The sequence below is a fragment of the Schistocerca piceifrons genome, chromosome 2, assembly GCF_021461385.2.
Source record: "Schistocerca piceifrons isolate TAMUIC-IGC-003096 chromosome 2, iqSchPice1.1, whole genome shotgun sequence".
NCBI lineage: Eukaryota > Metazoa > Arthropoda > Insecta > Orthoptera > Acrididae > Schistocerca > Schistocerca piceifrons.
In genome coordinates this window covers 702803153-702824231 of record NC_060139.1, presented here as the reverse complement: position 1 = coordinate 702824231, position 21079 = coordinate 702803153, and the positions used below count along the sequence as shown (strand labels likewise).

At 39.7% G+C, this 21079-nt stretch overlaps 1 protein-coding gene across 1 annotated transcript in view; it reads right to left on the bottom strand.

Annotated features, from left to right (window-relative positions):
• The window catches only part of LOC124777760 (HCLS1-associated protein X-1), a 74454-nt gene extending 53615 nt beyond the window's left edge, over positions 1-20839 (bottom strand). The window contains exons 1-3 of the mRNA XM_047253262.1: positions 20444-20839; positions 7411-7497; positions 7137-7264 (exon numbers count right to left, since the gene is read on the bottom strand). Of these exons, the coding sequence (XP_047109218.1) occupies positions 7137-7264; positions 7411-7497; positions 20444-20517 (289 nt within the window). The 5' untranslated portion in view covers positions 20518-20839. The remainder of the gene's footprint in view (positions 1-7136; positions 7265-7410; positions 7498-20443) is intronic.
• Positions 20840-21079: the final 240 nt, after the last annotated feature.

Genomic DNA, 21079 nt, shown 5'->3' with positions numbered 1-21079 from the left:
ACACTATTATAGTTGCTACGGTTCCTATAATATCCCTTATAGCCATAGAGGGCAGGGGTCCGCATTGCCGGAAACCAGGTTTCCTGAAGGGCAATGCAGAAAGTGCGCAAGGAGGCAGGTTATGCCTCAGGGTCACCTGCTGCCGCTGATTGAGTATTTGTAGCCATTTCTATGGTGGATGAGGCATCAGTGAGATCCATGTCCGCAGGAGACGCTAATATCTCCATCCCATCCTCAGATGCAGAATTGATAGGGAGTGGTGATGTTGGGGTCACCAGAGGATCCTGTTTCTTAGCGGACTACTACTTTTCTCTTTAGGGGCATGCTGGTAAAATTTCTCCAAAGCAGCTTCAGACACGGAGGAAGACTGAAGCTCTTCGTCCAGCAGCTCCTTGCGCCACTGCCGAGTGTCCACCATGGCATTAGTGGAGACCTTGGAAGAGAGGGACCCAAGGGACCCCTTCCAATCAAGAGGAGCTGGAGGAGGTTGTTGCTTCTCCATCAGGGGGAAGGGGACCGAGGAGAGCCCACTGTTCGTGGCACAGAGTGAGGAACCACTGGTACTTGGAGCAGCGATGGTGATGTATCTGCAGCGCATGTCGACGTCAACCGAATGGGGTGTAATCTTTTGAATTTATGTTTAGCCTCTGTGTACATCAACCAGTCCAGTGTCTTCTACTCCATGATTTTCTGTTCCTTTTGGAGTACTGGGCAGTCTGGCAAGCAGGGGGGAGTAGGGCTCTCCACAGTTGAAGCAAGTTGGAGGTGGCGCACATGGAGTATCTTGGTGCAGTGGATGTCTGCAGTGTCGACATGTCACACTTTAAGTGCAGGGGGAAGACATGTGCCTGAACTTCCAGCACGTAAAGCACCGCATAAGGGGAGGAGCATATGGTTTAACATTACAGCGGTAAACCATCACCTTGACCTTTTCAGGCAATGAATCACCCTCAAAAGGCCAAGATGAAAGCACTAGTAGCAACCCTGTTGTTTTTGGGTCCTCTGTAAAGGCGCCGGATGAAATGAACACCCCGCCATTCTAAATTGGTGCAGAGCCTGTCTTCAGACTGCAAGAGGAGGTCACGATGGAAAATAATCCCATGGATCATGTTGAGGTTTTTATTGGGAGTGATGGAAACAGGAATATCACCCAGCTTGTCACAGGCGAGTAACGCTCGGGCTGGGGATGAATCACGACTGTGCCAGTTTGCATCTTGGACAGTGCTGCCACTTCTCCAAACTTATCCTCAAGGTGTTCAACGAAAAACTGAGGCTTCATTGAGAGAAAAGCGTCCCCATCGGTTCTGCAACAGACTAAAAACCGAGGCGAATATGGTTCTCTCCGTTCTGTAGCTCTGTGTTCCTCCCATGGTGTTGCGAGGGAGGGAAATGATTTAGGGTCATACTTGTTGGCATTGTATTCTATCTTGCCCTTCTTAGAGACTGCTGGTGCTGTAGGGTCACCAGCAAGAGATGATTTAATCCACCTTATTGCGGGTCATTCGCCCTGATGCCACCCACTCCAATTAAGGGCTCTCCCCATGGGCACAGGTGGAGATCGAATTTAAGGGCACTCGTGCACCACATAAGACGTCCTTCCCCATATGGCCCGCACTTCTGTAGAATTTTGGAAGTGGCAGGTCAAACCATAGAACGTGACCTGAAATCACAGGGCCAAAAAGTGTGAGACTCCTTTTAGTCACCTCTTACTGCAGGCAGGAATACCTTGGGCCGATTCTAACCCCAAGAATTTCTGGGATTTAAGCAAATGTGGTTATACTTTCGGCGTAACTAAACAGAGAGTGTATAACACAAATATTAAACTTGCTTATGGCTCCCCCCCTGCCCCCCCCCCCCTTACAAGGTTTGACAGGTCCAATAAAATTATTCTACAGACTTTAGAAGAAGTAGCAAATGATAGCACGAAAAATGCTGTTCAGGAAAATGTAGACAATGTGAATGACAGCAATACATGTATGTCTGCAGCCCTGAATGCATGCTGGCAATGAAGAGGCCATAGCTTCCTAAATGGTGTAGTGACAGCTACTGCCTTGGAGTCATTGATGTGGAACATAATACCAAGTACTGTCTTGGCTGTACTAGTGGAAATGAAAATCACTGATGTTTGATTAATTTTAGTGGCTATAGTGGAGGGGTGGAACCTGAAGGTGTTGTGAAGATATTTCACAGCTCAGTGAAGAAATATTGTTTGATGTATACATCTTACCTATTTGATGTATACATCTTACCTAGGAGATGGAGACTCAAAAGGGTACATAAAGGTTTGTGAATCCAAACTTTATGCTGACACAAAAATTGAAAAAATGGAATGTGTTGGACATGCCCAGAAAAAGTTAGGTACAAGATGGAGGAACTTGAAGAGGAATCTGAAAGGAAAGAAATTATAAGTGCATTAGTGGCCGTGGTCAGCTAACAGACGAAGAAATATACAGGTTTCAGTATTATTATGGACAAGCCATAAGACAAAATAAAAATGAGCTTGAGGGAATGAAAAAGGCAGCATGGGTTACCTTCTTTCACAAATCTTCCACAGAGGACAACCCATGTCATGCACTCTGCCCACCTGGCAGTGATTCATGGAATGGCTACCAGAGGGCTGTTTTCAAGGTGAGACCTACAACCATAAACATTCTTTCCCATTTGCTATAATGGAAGTTATAACCTATATATTGGGATCTAAGTGACACAAGATTATTAGAGAAATTTTTACATGGTAGGACTCAAAATCCAAATGAAAGTTTCAACAATTGTGTGTGGGAACAGATACCAAAATCTGTTCTAGTAGGACTAAATACTTTGAAAATAGGAGTGCTAGATGTTGTTCTATATTTCAATGACAGTGCAGTGTCAAGGGTTAATGTTATGGAAATGATGGGAGTGCCTGGTGGACTAAATATGCATAGAGCTCTAATAGCTGTTGACTGAAGAAGACTATTCAAAGCAGGAAAATAAGCATTGGAAGCCACCAAAAAAGCAAGAATAAGAAGAATAAGTGTGAAAGAGAGACAGGACAAAGAGTAACACAGGAAGCAAGATGAATATAGACCTGGGATGCGTTAGTGCCATACAAGTTTAACAGAAAAAGCATATTTTAACTTTAACTTGAATTTCCCCAAAGTTACATAATTTTCTGATCTGGTACACTTTGGCTAAAAACTGCAAGGGCTATTCAGGAAGTAGGGAATGTTTACGTCTGACGCCGCTAGGTGCACCCTGATCGTGTATATTTTGGAATGTGCGTGCTCAGCAGCTCAGTCAGCATCCATCCGTGACAGTGATTCGTATTTGAAACGTGCGCTGCAATCGAAAACCCTGCCAATTGTGAGGTGCGGTCTGTGATATGGTTTTTGTTGACAAAAAGCCTAAAACCTATAGAAATTTATCATGAACTGTGAGAAGTGTGTGGAAACAACGTAATGGGTGAATGTTCTGTACGGAAATGGTGCATTCGGTTTAAAAATGGCTGAACCAACGTTCATGATGAAGAGAAGAGTGGGCACCCGAGCACCGTGACTGATGATCTTGTAGCTCAAGTTGATTAAACGATTTGTGAAAACAGTCGCTTCACAATAATGGAGCTTTTCGCTTTCTTTTCAACAAGTTTCACGGACTTCATTATTTGAAATCGTCACTCAAAAGCTAGGCTACCACAAATTTTGTGCACGATGGGTGCCCAAAATGCTTACAGAGCACCATAAAGAACAGCAAATGGAGGCAATGTTGACATATTTGGAGGCCTACCACAAACATAGTGATTCATTACTGGATCAAATTGTAACCAGTGACGAGACTTGGGTGAAACACATCAATTGTGAGACAAAATTACAGTCCATGGAGTGGGGGCACACAAGGTCCCCCCTAAAACCACCAAAATGTTTGCAAACCTTGTCAGCAAGGAAGTTGATGGCAGCAGTGTTTTGGGATAGGCAAGGTGTGCTTCTTATTGGTTTTCTCGAACGTGTGGAGGAACCATAAATTCTGCCCAGTACTGTCAAACTTTGCACAGCCTTAGAAGAGCAGTTCAAAACAAATGCCAAGGAAAGCTGATGTACAGAATTTGGTTTTGCACGACAATGCCCGACCTTACACGGCAAACCGCACTAAAGAACTCCTTAATTCATTCCAATGGGAAATTTTCCCTCATCCACCTTACAGCCCCGATCTTGCACCAAGCGACATCCAACTGTTTCCCCAAGATGAACAACTGGCTTGCAACACAGCGCGTTGATGACGCGAAACTCCAGGCGGACGTGACTCACTGGCTGAAGTCTCAGGTGGCAGAATTTTACAATGAAGGTCTTTCAAAGCTTGTTCACCGCTATGATAAGTGCCTCAATGTGTTTGGTGACTATGTGCAGAAGTATTTGTAAGTCACTCTTTCAGATGTACATAGTAAAATGTATTTCTTGTACTTAGTTTTTTTTAATGCCAAAATGTTACCTACTTTCTGAACAGCCCTCATATTAAACACAGAGAGCTGAAATTGTGTATACTGTCTTAAAACCTGCTTAACTAAAAAGTAGACCATTCTTGTGACTTAACTTTGAAAATAAAATTCTTTTTTGAAGAAAAACTCTGAATTCATTTCCAAAATTTTTGATAATCATAGTTAAAATTTTTTGTGTCACAGTTTTAGGTAGCACCATCTTTTCAATAGTCTGTTTTAAAGATAATAATCTAAAGAAGTTACAGGAAAAAATAAACCTTACTCTTTGTTTGCATTATGAGAAATGTGTGCCTATGATTTACATAAATAATTAGTGTGGTTTATTGCACCTGCACCAAAAAGATACAGTTAAAAAAAGTGACAGATCTAAAGCAGTGGTTCATACATAAAAATATTCTCAAAATATGTCTTCAAAGATGGTAATCATTATATGGGCTCACAAACCTTATTCTTTGAGTTACACTGTTTAGAAAACTGATAATTTTTTCAAGGTTTCCCCTTGTATTCACGGACCAGTCCCCTTAATGTAGCGATATCAGGGGAACATGGAGTGTTGGGATCTAGAGTAAAGTGACTACTTAGCATTCCACACACAGATGGTATGTGTGTGACATAGTCAACACTTTAGATTAACTGACTATAATGTCATCATCATCATCATCATCATCATCACCACCATCACCATCACCATCTTGGACAGATCCCAACCTCTGGCCAGGTCTGTTTGGAACATAGGCCTCTCCATCATCTTCTGTCTTGCCACCATCTCTCCGTCTTCACCTTGGTCCAGTCTTCTCCTTTCTTCTAGATGCATTCCTCTACTCCTTTCAGCCATCTGTCTCTAGGTCTTCCTCTTGGTCTCTTTCCTTCCAGTTTCATCTTGTGTATCCTCCGGGGTATCCTCTTCTCCTCCATTCTCTTAATGTGTCCATACCATCTCAGTCTTGATTTCTCTATCTCCTCCTGTAATGGTTCCACCTCCATTAACTCTCTAATCCTATCATTTCTTAACCTGTCTATCTTTGTCACTCCAATACTGTTTCTCAAGAATTTCATCTCACTAGCTTGTACTTTGCTTTTCTCTCTTCCTTTCATAATCCAGGTTTCTGATGCATACGTCAGGATTGGGACATAGTATGACCGGTATATAACCTTTTTACTGATTTGGGGTATATCCTTGCTCCTTATCAGGCTTCTGACATTCCGAAATGCTTCAGCATTTCTCCCCCGCTCATTAATTTTTGTCATTTTTTCCATCTTTCTGTATCAAGCTTCCTAGGTTCTTGAAACTCTCCAGTCTCCTCAATCGTTCCCCACAAATTGTTATTCCAGTTGTTCCTCTCCCTTTGTTCTTGTTGTGATAATCATCTCGCTCTTTCTCACACTGAATTTCATCCCATATTCTTCTACTGTATGTTCCCATAGTCCAACTGCTCTTGTACTTCCTCCCCCTTATTCCCCAGGGTCACCAGATCAGCTGCAAACATCAAAGCTTTCATCTTTCCTTCACCAATTACTTGTGCTACTGCACTCATTATATCATCCATCAATGAAGAGTAATGGTGAAAGTGCACTTCCCTGCCTCAAGCCATTCTTCTGTTCAGTCCAAGCTGGTCTCTCCTCCCACTTTCACACACCTCACACTTCCATGGTACATTTCCCTTATCCGCCAAATAATCTGTTTTGCTATTCCTCTGTTCTCCAGGGAATTTCACACTTTGTTTATATGTACACTATCACATGCTTTTTCAGCAACCAGGAAGGTCATTAGTAGATCTATTCCATATTCATAGTGCTGTTCCTGCAGATGTCTTACAGCAAAAATTAGATCCACCGTGGACCTTCCTGTTCTGAAGTCATGTTGCTCTTCTCTCATCCCTCCTAATTTTGCTCGAATTCGTGCTTCCAAAATTTTCTCAAAAATATGACTATAATGTAATAATCTAAAAATACAGAACAATTATTTGAGCAAATATGTTTCTTGTGATAGTCAATCTCCTCATGAATAAAAACTGAGGCAATCAACCAAAAGTTGGTTCAAACATCACTATTCTTTGTTGGGCATCGTCATTTACACAAAATGCATTTCATGTAGAGGGGAAAAACACAAAGATCAATAAAGGAACCAGCCTCAATCTTGTGATTGTTAAATTTTGTACTTAGGGAGCACAGCTACCATTCCAAGCACATAACGCACAACATACCCCAATAATAACTGGGTTCTTACAACCTAGAAAAACAGTGCAGAATGTTATTGGAAATTATAGGTAACAAAAAATTACATGGAGTTCATCTTCACTGATGCAGAAATGTTCATTAACTGTGTGAGGTGAGAAAAGGTTCATCCTATCACTTTGCTACAAAATAGTGCTGTTACTGGATTTGTGTGGATGAATAATATAGTTAATGTGAACAGTTTCTTGCATCAAACAGTAGTAAGCTGTACTCAACCCATCAATCTGTCATAATGGAACATGTTTTTTACTGATGCGCAAGAGATATTTCATGCATCACATGCAGTTTCTTTCTTAAAGTAATACATCTTATTTCACAGACTGAATGCCATTTGAAAGCAATGAACAAATTACAAAAACAATGAATAGCTACAATCGTTATACCATTAAGGTCAGTACGTATATACCAATTTCTCCAATATTTGTTTACTTACCAATCATAGGATCTGAGTCAAACATTTGGAAAGTTTTCATCATTTCATTCATTTGTTTTTCAAAAAAACGATGAATTTCAAGAGGACTGGAAAAAATTTTAAAACCAAATGGCTGTTCTTCTAATGGTCTGCAACAAGTAATACTCATTTAAATTAGTCACCAAACATCAGTGGTAACTATTATGATGATGCAGTCAACACAAAAAGAGGAAAATCATAATAGCTTTCCAAATATGACTAACAATAATGCAAAAAGTCCAAAAAACGCACATACCCCATCTCTTCAATGTCATCATCCTCATAATGATCATTACTCCATGCGTTCCTTTCATAATCCTCTGGAGGATAGTTGTAATTCCCCCTAAAAAACAAAATGAGAAATGTAAGTCTATGAAAGACATTCATAAATCTATTACACTCTGTTAAGGTAACACTAAAACTTACTACTGAGCAACCAAATCCATTTTTCTCTTACAAATTCTGGGTAGTTTTTAGTTACTTGTGCGCCATCCAAATTCATTCTTGACACATTACAGTTAGCATCTGAGAGTCTCTTTTGCATCTTTGAAATTAATTCAACTATCCCACTGAGCCAACCTCGGGGAACATCAGTTTGGATTCCGTAGAAATGTTGGAACACGTGAGGCAATACTGACCCTACGACTTATCTTAGAAGAAAGATTAAGGAAAGGCTAACCTACATTTCTAGCAGTTGTAGAATTAGAGAAAGCTTTTGACAATGTTGACTGGAAATCTCTTTCAAATTCTGAAGGTGGCAGGGGCAAAATGCAGGGAGTGAAAGGCTATTTACAATTTGTACAGAAACCAGATGGCAGTTATAAGAGTCGAGGGACATGAAAGGGAAGCACTGGTTGGGAACAGAGTGAGACAGGGTTGTAGCCTATCCCCGATGTTATTCAATCTGTATACTGAGCAAGCAGTGACGGAAACAAAAGAAAAATTCGGAGTAGGTATTAAAATCCATGGAGAAGAAATAAAAGCTTTGAGGTTCGCCGATGACATTGTAATTCTGTCAGAGACAGCAAAGGACTTGGAAGAGCAGTTGAACAGAATGGACAGTGTCTTGAAAGGAGGGTATAAGATGAACATCAACAAAGGAGGGTATAAGACGAACATCAACAAAAGCAAAACGAGGATAATGGAATGTAGTCGAATTAAGTCGGGTGATGTTGCGGGAATTAGATTAGGAAATGAGACACTTAAAGTAGTAAAGGAGTTTTGCTATTTAGGGAGTAAAGTAACTGATGATGGTCGAAGTAGAGAGGATATAAAATGTAGACTGGCAATGGCAAGGAAAGGGTTTCTGAAGAAGAGAAATTTGTTAACATAGAGTATAGATTTAAGTGTCAGGAAGTCGTTTCTGAAAGTACTTGTATGGAGTGTAGCCATGTATGGAAGTGAAACATGGACGATAAATAGTTTAGACAAGAAGAGAATAGAAGCTTTCGAAATGTGGTGCTACAGAAGAATGCTGAAGATTAGATGGGTAGATCACATAACTAATGAGGAGGTATTGAATAGAATTGGGGAGAAAAGGAGTTTGTGGCACAACTTGACTAGAAGAAGGGATCGGTTGGTAGGACATGTTCTGAGGCATCAAGGGATCACTAATTTAGTACTGGAGGGCAGCGTGGAGGGTAAAAATCGTAGAGGGAGACCAAGAGATGAATACACTAAGCAGATTCAGAAGGATGTAGGCTGCACAGGGTACTGGGAGATGAAGAGGCTTGCACAGGATAGAGTAGCTTGGAGAGCTGCATCAAACCAGTCTCAGGACTGAAGACCACAACAACAACAACAACAACAACAACATCCCACTGAAAGACTGATTAAGGCAAAGGACGAAAAATGTTTCATCACTAAAGATGTCCCATCATCTTTAAAAGCTGAGGAGGGAACAAGATTGTTATTCTGCAAGTCTGATTATCAAAATAGTGCTGAAGTAATTCTGTATCTGTACTGAGAGCAACACTACCGCAAATTAAGATTCACTAATAAGTGTGATAAGGAACCAATGTTTTCATTATTAGTCACATATAATGTTGTTAGCATTTATACATCCCGATTACTGTGCTTATCGCCAGTTTATAAGAGCAAGGTCTAACGTTCTTAGCCTGAGAGAAAAGATTGTTACAAGTACCAAAAATACATTTTTTAAGTGAACCCGCTTTGTCCCAAATTTTTTCTGCAAAATGATTTCATTCCTTAAACACAATTCTGAAAGGTCAGTAAAAGCACTCTTGGCTTTCATAGACTCTCACTAGAATAAACCCTTTTCCATTCACAAGCTCCTTTAGATGTGGGAGCAAGTGTACACTGAAGTTGTGAAATCTGTTGACATAGGATGGACATTTCCATAAGTCACACTACACACCTTTCAATTTATCTACTGCCAAAGCATCTTTCACTGTCCTGATGGAAGACTATACTTCTTTATATAAATCTTTTTCTGAATATCCTTTCTGTTTTGTCTACTTTTTTATACCACAATACTGGTATCTTTCTCATAAACAGTTAACTTTTTGTCCCAGAAACTTGCATAGTATTCACTAGTTGTTTTTAACCTTTGAAATCTAAGCAACAAGAAGAACCCCTTTTGCATCCCAGAAACCAATAACATTTCTGAAAGAAAAGACCACCTTCACACTTTTTGGTGGAAGACCACTGGCTTTCATACATTGGTGTATTTGTTAGTTTGCTTTTTGCAAGATGTGGCAGATCTCCCTTCTGTTCCACAGTAACACTAAATATTTTGGTTGCGACACTCGCCTTACACAAATCTTTATCGAAATTGATTAGCTTGTTTTCCTTCTTAAATACATAGGATGCCATCTGTATCGTACACTTGTGCTTATCAGTCATCCAATACAGTATTGTGCAGTTCCTTGATGTTTTCATCTGATGATGTACTTTTGGGGAGTCTTCTTTGTGGATCGTCATCAAGAGAAGTACAGCCACATTTGAATTCACTCGCCAATTTCTTAACTCTTAACCCTAGCAATACCAATGCATTTTCCATAACACATGTTACCACAGGGAGGGGGGATACTTTAGGCCCAACTTATAAGAAGAAGATAATTGTTATTTATTGTTGATTTATATTAACAACATACTTTTAAAGACATGCTGATGTGAAAGCAGGGCCCAGAACACGAAAACATCTTTTAGCACAGCTCTTAGTAATGTCAACACACTTTCAGTAATGTGTACTACCAATAGGGGGCAGGGGGGACAGGTGGGCGAGGAAGGTACTTTCACGTATTCCACCAATGCTAACTAGAGGAATACAACAACTATAGAGCATGAGAAAGCATCACATATGTAGCTACAATAAATATCAACTTTCTACTAAAGGCTGTTAAGTTCATGAAGTCACTTTAAATTCTGGAGAAGTACAATATCAAAATAACAACACTATATGAGACTCCTACATGCAATCTTAACAGGAAGACCATATGAAAGAGTAATCAATACACTCCTGCACTTGGGCACAGGATCTGCACAGTCACAGAGGGAATGCCTCTCTATGTCAGTTCAACCAGGGGCCCCAGCTCATAGTCTCAGATTTGACTGAAATTCAGTACACTAATTCTACCTTGTGTGGAACACTCATGTACAAAGTATTAGTTTCCCCTGCCAATTAGTTCTAGAATTATGACTTGTGAAAGAAGATGGCATGGGAAATACGGAAGCGTCCGATCCCGCCCATCTGCTTTGACCCATGACGTCACAAATATGGCGGAAATGCCCATAAACCACAATTCAAATATGGCGCATATAAAGTCATTACGTACACATCATGAGGACGAAAATACATCGAAAAACAAACACACACATGTTCCACAAAAAGCCTAATAACACTAACGGGACAAGCGCGGGAAATAGGGCGTTTTTGGGTGGGGGCAAACTAAATATAAACAAATTTAGACATCCACCCCCATACAAAACAACGAAAAAAACTGACATCACAAAACTCCCAAATACCACTAAACACAATATCATCTGGAATCGGACACTTCCCTTGACCTATATAGCTCAACAGCAGCTCCCGATCCCATAAATTAGGACCTAACACTTCCCTTGACCCATATAGCTCAAAAACATCTCCCGATACCAACATTCACAGCCACACATTAGGATCAAACACTCCCCTTGACCTGTTATCCTTACGACATCTCCACATCTCCTGGTCCGAGACGCCGGAACTTTAAGTAAGCCTCATTTCTTCACGACACACTGAACACTTCACGACTTCATCCAAAAATCCAAATAGTTGAAGACATTTTATTAGAGACAATGCACTGTCCCCCATCATAGTCGACAACCGAAAACTGTTGACCCTGTCAGTCATATCCATACCTACCAAAGACATAAAAAAAGCAATTTATCAAAATTCACACATGACGCCACACTCGCAAACTAAACCAAAAACATCACCTAACACACCACCAGAGAGCACCACCGATCGCATCAAAACGACACCTACAAACATGCCACTCTCACAAACTAAATTCCGCACCGTCATGACGTCACACACCACAACAGCCTTACGTCATGGGTCAAAGCCGACAGGTGGGATCGGACGCTTCGGTCGACCCGGTGGCATGACCCCGAAAATGCAACCCACATCTGGTAATCTATCTTCAGACCCAACTTCAGGTCTTAATAACTTTGGAACTGTTCCACACAGTCCAGTGAAATTTTTACAACCCAGTAACATCAATTTAGAGAACACACTCCATGAATGAAAACACCAACAACATATTTCTGAGGGAAAATAAAAATTTCCAAAATGTTATTAAAAAATTTAATATGTTAAAAGGTACATATTGTAGGTGCCCTCTATGCCAAATATAATTCATTCAAAAAGGGTATAAATTTTTTTGCAGTTAGCTTCATGTAGCCTAAACACACACAGAACTCACCATGCCCATATCAGTCACAAAAACTGAGTTACATGCACACAAAAACACAAAAATTTGAAAAATTACCTGAAAAACATGGATTTTCAAAGTGTGGTAGCACAAAAGGGACAAGTGGTATCCAAGACAAATTTCACAAACTGCTTAAGTAGACCATAATGATATATATCTCAAAATTTCAGCATGTTATTGTAAGACATTTGTGTACAATGGAAGTTGACGGATGTATTTGGTGATGTGGCCATAGTTCCACAACACAAATTTGTAAAAACATATCGTAAACTGTTCTGCCTCTTCTTATCCTCTCCCACAACTGTTTAATCACTAAGCAACAACATACAGACAGATTAACACAACCTATCATTAATGTTTACTGCACCTTAACTGCTAAAAACCAGTCGATTGTGCTTCGAACAGAAGTTCTCCCACACTTTAGCTACTGTACACTGTACATTGAGTGGCAAATTGTACTGTTTCCTGAAACTGTGGTTGGAATTGGCACTGTCATAAGAATATGTTCAAAAGGAATCCAACACCTGTCTGCCAAACATGGCCAATGAAATGATCTTGCTGGTCCTGCTGGTGCCTGTAGTTCACAAATACATCACCTTCTGCTTCACAGCACTCTGCAACAAATCCTAAGTCCCATTTGTCATCATAAAGAGCAATAACATAGCAACCTGGTTGTTTTTTGCTGCTTTTGCTTCTGAATCCTGAGTCAGACACACTGTGAAGACACGTGTTGTGCATGAACCTATAGTTATAACCGGACAGTCTGCTCATCTGCACATTGTCAGAGTCTGCTGAAGAGAAGTGATGATGGCTCCTTGTGCCTGCAACAGTTTTAACATGTTCTAGTCTGCTTTTTAGCAACTCTTCGACTGATTTCACCTCATGTTTTGAAACATAGAATGATTGTATGACAGAGATATTTTTCTGTACCAAGGTAAATAATTGAAGAGGTGTTACAATGTGACCTCCTGTAGGGTGCTGCAGCCTAGCTCGTGATGCCATGCACTTAATGGTAGCACCAATACCATCACATACATTTTTACCATGACTTGTTGCGAAAAAATTCCATTCTGTGTGAATGTGAAAATCATGGTAATGCATGCATAAATTTGAGATTTTTACGGTTTTTGTACTGACTAGCTGCCCCATCACTGAAGTATTTTGCAAAATGTATGTGAGGTAGCTGGTTTTTCACATATGCCATGACAGTGCGAATGTGGGCTTGAAATGCAATGGCATCATGAATTAAACAGTTACTAAAAACGCACAGGTTTATGACACACACATCACCTGATTCACCTCTATAGTAAATCACAAATGGCTGGAGAGTTGCTTGACTGTTGTCCCAATGATAACCTTGGATGGCATCTTGAACTATAAATGCATAATTTTCAGAAAGGTCTAGTGTTACTATAATTTCATCGTTTCAAATTATCCTTACAAAACTGCAGATAAGCCGATTTTGCTGTTGCTGTGAGGCTGTGTGGGGTCAGTTTGTCCGTTTTCTGACAACACCTTTCAACAAAATCTTCCACTGTACTTTGCTTCGTTTCAAGACTTGTGCGAACAAGTGTGTCCATTGTTTACAAGAAACAAGTTTATTGTCATCCATAAGGAGTTCACCATACAGTTTGTTATTCATGTGTTCTGCACGATTTGCCTTACCAGGACACTTTTCACACCTGTGTATCATGCACTGGTAGGAACTGATGTCACACACTATCAGCTTCACTGCAGCTTTGTAATCCAGACCAGAATCCTTTATAGGAGCAAACATCAGCTTAGCATTTTGATGGGTCTCACATACACAAACACTGTGTGTGCCCCTTGCACTTACAGGCACAACCCATTTTGGCCGAAGATTGAAAAAAGATGATAAACCTACTTTGGTATGGGATACTTTTCTCTGAATTCTAAATATACTCGTAGTTCTGATATGTTGCATAGCAACAGTCTATTTTGCACCTTACATGTACATTTCCCATTTCCACCGTTACATAGTGTTTTTTTCCGGGCGTTATTCAGCTGTAGTCATTATTTTCATAAAACTGCGACACTAGCACTCCTTGGGTTGCTTTTATTTTCCTAGCTTGCTTTACCATATATGTTGTTGTTGTTGTTGTTGTTGTGGTCTTCAGTCATGAGACTGGTTTGATGCAACTCTCCATGCTACTCTATCCTGTGCAAGCTTCTTCATCTCCCAGTACCTACTGCAACCTACATCGTTCTGAATCTGCTTAGAGTATTCATCTCTTGGTCTCCCTCTACGATTTTTACCCTCCACGCTGCCCTCCAATGCTAAATTTGTGATCCCTTGATGCCTCAAAACATGTCCTACCAACCGATCCCTTCTTCTAGCCAAGTTGTGCCACAAACTTCTCTTCTCCCCAATTCTATTCAATACCTCCTCATTAGTTACATGATCTACCCACCTTATCTTCAGCATTCTTCTGTAGCACCACATTTCGAAAGCTTCTATTCTCTTCTTGTCCAAACTAGTTATCGTCCATGTTTCACTTCCATACATGGCTACACTCCATACAAGTACTTTCAGAAACGACTTCCTGACACTTAAATCTATACTCGATGATAACAAATTTCTCTTCTTCAGAAACGATTTCCTTGCCATTGCCAGTCTACATATTATATCCTCTCTACTTTGACCATCATCAGTTACTTTACTCCCTCAATAGCAAAACTCCTTTACTACTTTAAGTGTCTCATTTCCTAATCTAATTCCCGCAACATCACCCGACTTAATTCGACTACATTCCATTATCCTCGTTTTGCTTTTGTTGATGTTCATCTTATACCCTCCTTTCAAGACACTGTCCATTCCGTTCAACTGCTCTTCCAAGTCCTTTGCTGTCTCTGACAGAATTACAATGTCGTCGGCGAGCCTCAAAGTTTTTACTTCTTCTCCATGAATTTTAATACCTACTCCAAATTTTTCTTTTGTTTCCTTTACTGCTTGCTCAATATACAGATTGAATAACATCGGGGAGAGGCTACAACCCTGTCTCACTCCTTTCCCAACCACTGCTTCCCTTTCATGCCCCTCGACTCTTATAACTGCCATCTGGTTTCTGTACAAATTGTAAATAGCCTTTCGCTCCCTGTATTTTACCCCTGCCACCTTCAGAATTTGAAAGAGAGTATTCCAGTTAACATTGTCAAAAGCTTTCTCTAAGTCTACAAATGCTAGAAACGTAGGTTTGCCTTTTCTTAATCTTTCTTCTAAGATAAGTCGTAAGGTTAGTATTGCCTCACATGTTCCAACATTTCTACGGAATCCAAACTGATCTTCCTCGAGATCCGCTTCTACCAGTTTTTCCATTCGTCTGTAAAGAATTCGCGTTAGTATTTTGCAGCTGTGACTTATTAAACTGATAGTTTGGTAATTTTCACATCTGTCAACACTTGCTTTCTTTGGGATTGGAATTATTATATTCTTCTTGAAGTCTGAGGGTATTTTGCCTGTCTCATACATCTTGCTCACCAGATGGTAGAGTTTTGTCATGACTGGCTCTCCCAAGGCCATCAGTAGTTCTAATGGAATGTTGTCTACTCCGGGGGCCTTGTTTCGACTAAGGTCTTTCAGTGCTCTGTCAAACTCTTCAAGCAGTATCTTATCTCCCTTTTCGTCTTCATCTACATCCTCTTCCATTTCCATAATATTGCCCTCAAGAACATCGCCCCTGTATAGACCCTCTATATACTCCTTCCACCTTTCTGCTTTCCCTTCTTTGCTTAGAACTGGGTTGCCATATGAGCTCTTGATATTCATACAAGTGGTTCTCTTCTCTCCAAAGGTCTCTTTTATTTTCCTGTAGGCAGTATCTATCTTACCCCTAGTGAGACAGGCCTCTACATCCTTACATTTGTCCTCTAGCCATCCCTGCTTAGCCCTTTTGCACTTCCTGTCGATCTCATTTTTGAGACGTTTGTATTCCTTTTTGCCTGCTTCATTTACTGCATTTTTATATTTTCTCCTTTCATCAATTAAATTCAATATTTCTTCTGTTACCCAAGGATTTCTATTAGCCCTCGCCTTTTTACCTACTTGATCGTCTGCTGCCTTCACTACTTCATCCCTCAGAGCTACCCATTCTTCTTCTACTGAATTTCTTTCCCCCATTCCTGTCAATTGTTCCCTTATGCTCTCCCTGAAACTCTCTACAACCTCTGGTTCTTTCAGTTTATCCAGGTCCCATCTCCTTAAATTCCCACCTTTTTGCAGTTTCTTCATTTTCAATCTGCAGTTCATAACCAATAGATTGTGGTCAGAATCCACATCTGCCCCAGGAAATGCCTTACAATTTAAAACCTGGTTCCTAAATCTCTGTCTTACCATTATGTAATCTATCTGATACCTTTTAGTATCGCCAGGATTCTTCCAGGTATACAACCTTCTTTCATGATTCTTGAACCACGTGTTAGCTATGATTAAGTTATGCTCTGTGCAAAATTCTACAAGGCGGCTTCCTCTTTCATTTCTTCCCCCCAATCCATATTCACCTACTACGTTTCCTTCTCTCCCTTTTCCTACTGACGAATTCCAGTCACCCATGACTATTAAATTTTCGTCTCCCTTCACTACCTGAATAATTTCTTTTATCTCGTCATACATTTCATCAATTTCTTCATCATCTGCAGAGCTAGTTGGCATATAAACTTGTACTACTGTAGTAGACATGGGCTTTGTGTCTATATTGGCCACAATAATGCGTTCACTATGCTGTTTGTAGTAGCTAACTCGCACTCCTATTTTTTTATTCATTATTAAACCTACTCCTGCATTACCCCTATTTGATTTTGTATTTATAACCCTGTACTCACCTGACCAAAATTCTTGTTCCTCCTGCCACCGAACTTCACTAATTCCCACTATATCTAACTTTAACCTATCCATTTCCTTTTTTAAATTTTCTAATCTACCTGCCTGATTAAGGGATCTGACATTCCACCCTCCGATCCGTAGAACGACAGTTTTCTTTCTCCTGATAACGACGTCCTCTTGAGTAGTCCCCGCCCGGAGATCCGAATGGGGGACTATTTTACCTCCGGAATATTTTACCCAAGAGGACGCCATCATCATTTAACCATACAGTAAAGCTGCATGCCCTCGGGAAAAATTACGGCTGTAGTTTCCCCTTGCTTTCAGCAGTTCGCAGTACCAGCACAGCAAGGCCGTTTTGGTTAATGTTACAAGGCCAGATCAGTCAATCATCCAGACTGTTGCCCCTGCAACTACTGAAAAGGCTGCTGCCCCTCTTCAGGAACCACATGTTTGTCTGGCCTCTCAACAGATACCCCTCCATTGTGGTTGCACCTACGGTACGGCCATCTGTATCGCTGAGGCACGCAAGCCTCCCCACCATCGGCAAGGTCCATGGTTCATGTAGAAACACTGAATTCCTTTGCAGTGTGGTCAATAGACCAGCCGGAAGGTGCAAGGGTAAGAATAGCTGCTTTTTTCTGGCGTGTTGATATGGCACATTTTTCTTTCAAATCATGCACAATTGAGTCCAAATCAGAGCATTTCTGGCATGATTTCTGTTCCTTTGGAGCAGGTAGTTCCTCTTCCACCATTAGTGTGTCAGCTATTTTATGTTTTAATTCCATTTGAGCTTCTTGTAATTTTCTTCTACCACAGCTGGACCTGTCTCCTTTCCCAACTTTGTGTCTTCATGGGAGACAAACAAAGAGCAGTCACTGAAGTATTTAATTGCTCATCCGCTGTGGTTGTAGGTGGCTGAAACTCTTTGTCACTGTCATGTAAATTATCCTAATATTCTTCATTTTTTAGCAGTGTAACACACCTGGAACATAACTTTTGTCCTGGTTTCATGTTAAGTCCCATGCACTGATTCACTTTCAATACTGATTTTGTATCAATTTCTCTGAGGCTACACTTCACTGTCTTCTTATGAATCCGAAATGCATCAAAAAAACTTCTTTGTAGGAAAGAATACTTATCCAGAAACACTTTCATATGATGATAACAAACACTAAAGTTTCCTGAAACTGTACTTCTTGTGCCCACAAGGTCTATCCCGGATCTCCTTAGCAACAAATCTTGGTCCGATTCATCCAGATCATACAGTACAAAGCGAATGCCTCATTTTGTTCCATATGTTGTTTTATGACATTCAGATGCTTGTGCTCTACCAATACTGTAACTTGTTTGAACAAAAGCACCACTAGTACCCTCTTCTGCCTCCATAATGACTTTCCACAACAGTACTGACCTGTCTGAACTAGAATCTTAAAAACACGAGTAATCTGTAATTGTTGCTTGTTTCCTTTGTTGTTCCTGCCTAACAATGACTCATTCTGTCCCTGAAAACTACCACTGTTTAACTTTCTGTGGCCTAATGGTTCCCAACAATTGCTGCAGCTTTATCTGAAACAAGCTGTCTGCATCATCACTATTACTTGCTGAATCGTGTTAAAAAAAACGTAACCAAATAAATCTCTGTCAACATTTATTGTACACAAATGCCTTGCAATAACAAGCTGAAATTTTGCCACATACTATATTATGGTGTACTTATGCAGTGTTTGAAATTTGGCTTCGATGTCACTTGTCCCTTTTGTGCTACCACACTTCGAAAGTCCGTCTTTCAGGTAATTTTTCAAAATTTTGTATTTTTGTGTGCATGTAACTCAGTTTGTGTGACTGATATGGGCAAGATGAGTTTCGTGTGTGTTTAGGTCACATTAAGCTTACCACAAAAAAATTTATACCCTTTTTGAGTGAATTATATTCGGCATACAGGGCACCTACAATATGTACCTTTTAACTTATTACATTTTTTAAATCACATTTTGGAATTTTTATTTTCCCTCAGAAATATGTTGGTGTTTTGATTCATAGAGTGTGTTCGCTAAGTGGATGTTACTGGGTTGTAAAAATTTCACTGGACTGTGCAGAATAGTTCCAAAGTTATTAAGACCTGAAGTTGGGTCTGAAGATAAGATTGTCAGATGTTGGTTGCAATTTCCGGGTCACGCCACCTTCTTTCACAAGCCATAATCCTGGACCTAATTGGCAGGGGAAATTAAAATTTTATACATGAGTGTTCCACACTTGGTAGCATAGGTGGGCTAAATTTCAGCCAAATCTGAGACTATCAGCTGGAACATTTTCTCAAATTGGTTGAATTGACATGGAATGACCCCTGGTATTGTTAAAATTATATTTGAAACAATTGAAGATCCCACTGGAGAACACGCAAGATCTGACAGCCAGTTTTCAAAATGTCCCTTACCAACTAAGAAAAGCACAGGGGCGAAATGGATGAAGGAGATAAAGCTTGCTCACAACCAGAAAATGGAGTATTGGAAGAAGAATAAAATCTTGACTAGACAGAGCTCTAATCTTCATGGTAAGGAGAGGCGTAACAGGAGCACTTCAGGTGATATTTTGTGTTGACATAATGATCTGTAGTAGGCCTATAGCCTGAGATGTAGAGTAGGTTGACAGGTATGTGGTTGGTTATGAGTTAGTGAAACCGAGTCGAGAACTTCAGTTGATGCAGCCATTTCACTCTTGTGTTTAATTTCTTTTCTCAATCGTTATTTTCAACTGCCCTCAATAAAAAATTCAACTGATTCTATGTCTTCACTGTTAAATTGAACCGTCTTCTTTCTACTATTTTCGTATTAATAATAATTAATTTTCAAACATATTTACAAACTCGCCATAAAAAAAGTGTAGCACCAGAAAAAATGAAGATAGTAATAACTGTCATCAAATTCTGCTAAGGACCTGACTCAACAATTATGGGTTGTAAATATTTATCCTTTTGGTTTTATTTAAGCTAAATAATGATAGCCATTAAAACTATTGTTAATTGTTTGTGGCACTTAAAGTGCTAAGTGTACAAAAGGAAACAGAAAAAGTACCACAGTAGAAAAGAATGAAGTAGAAAATAACCGAAACTGCGTAAGCGCATCGCACAACTGCAGTGCCAACAATGAAGAATACTTTGTTACAAATCAATTACAGAGACTTGTATGAATCTAAAGGTGTAATTCAACAAAAGAGTTTTCTTCTGTGATATCAATTATTATCATAGGTACTATCGAGAAAAGTCTCAGTATTATGTCAACACTACAAAAAGATTGGCAGCGAACTTATATGAAGTTCGACTGACATTGCACACGTACCAAACAACATACTGTGCAAATTATTTAAAGTCCACGATGAATCGTTTCTGTAACGTTTCATTAGTTTTATCCTCTATTTAATAAATGTACCCAAAACTACAAGACATTATTACAAATAGAATATGGATGATGAAATCAGCTGTCATGTTTGTGGCATACAGAAAAACTAGATCTTACCTCCTGAATGCATCCTCCTCGTCAGGTTTCTTTGGCAAGCCAAATATATTTCGAAAAAAGTTATAAAGGCTCATTTCTGAATATGTCCAAAAATAAAAAATTCCCCTGGCACGTATTTTCCTCGATGACGTCCTATAACCATTCGTCGCCGTCCTTTCTAAGTCATCTGATTGATAGAGTGATAGTAAACAATGCAAAGATGTTCATAATTCTGCGGCCGAGAAAGTTTGCAGCACACTTCGCTACACCACAGTATAACTGTGGCTACACTACGACAACAGCAAAATTTCTTCCTCATGATTTTTACATTTCAATTTACTAAAACGTCTTAACTTTTTTCTGCATGTAACCAGACTACATCAGAAACAATTTAACTAAGATGCTAAACTCAACACTCAATTCAATCACACACCAAGGATTTTACAATAGAAAGAGATCGAATACCTATATATTTTTGAGAAATATACAAGATCCCAAAAGGAGGACATTTTTACTGCGTTTGACAAATCTTCTACATCAGAAATCTCTATAATTTCTTATCTTATTTAGCAATACAAATACTGTACAGTCATACAAATTGAAAATACAGTACATTTCAAATGGTTCATATGAATATATCACCAAACATTCATATTC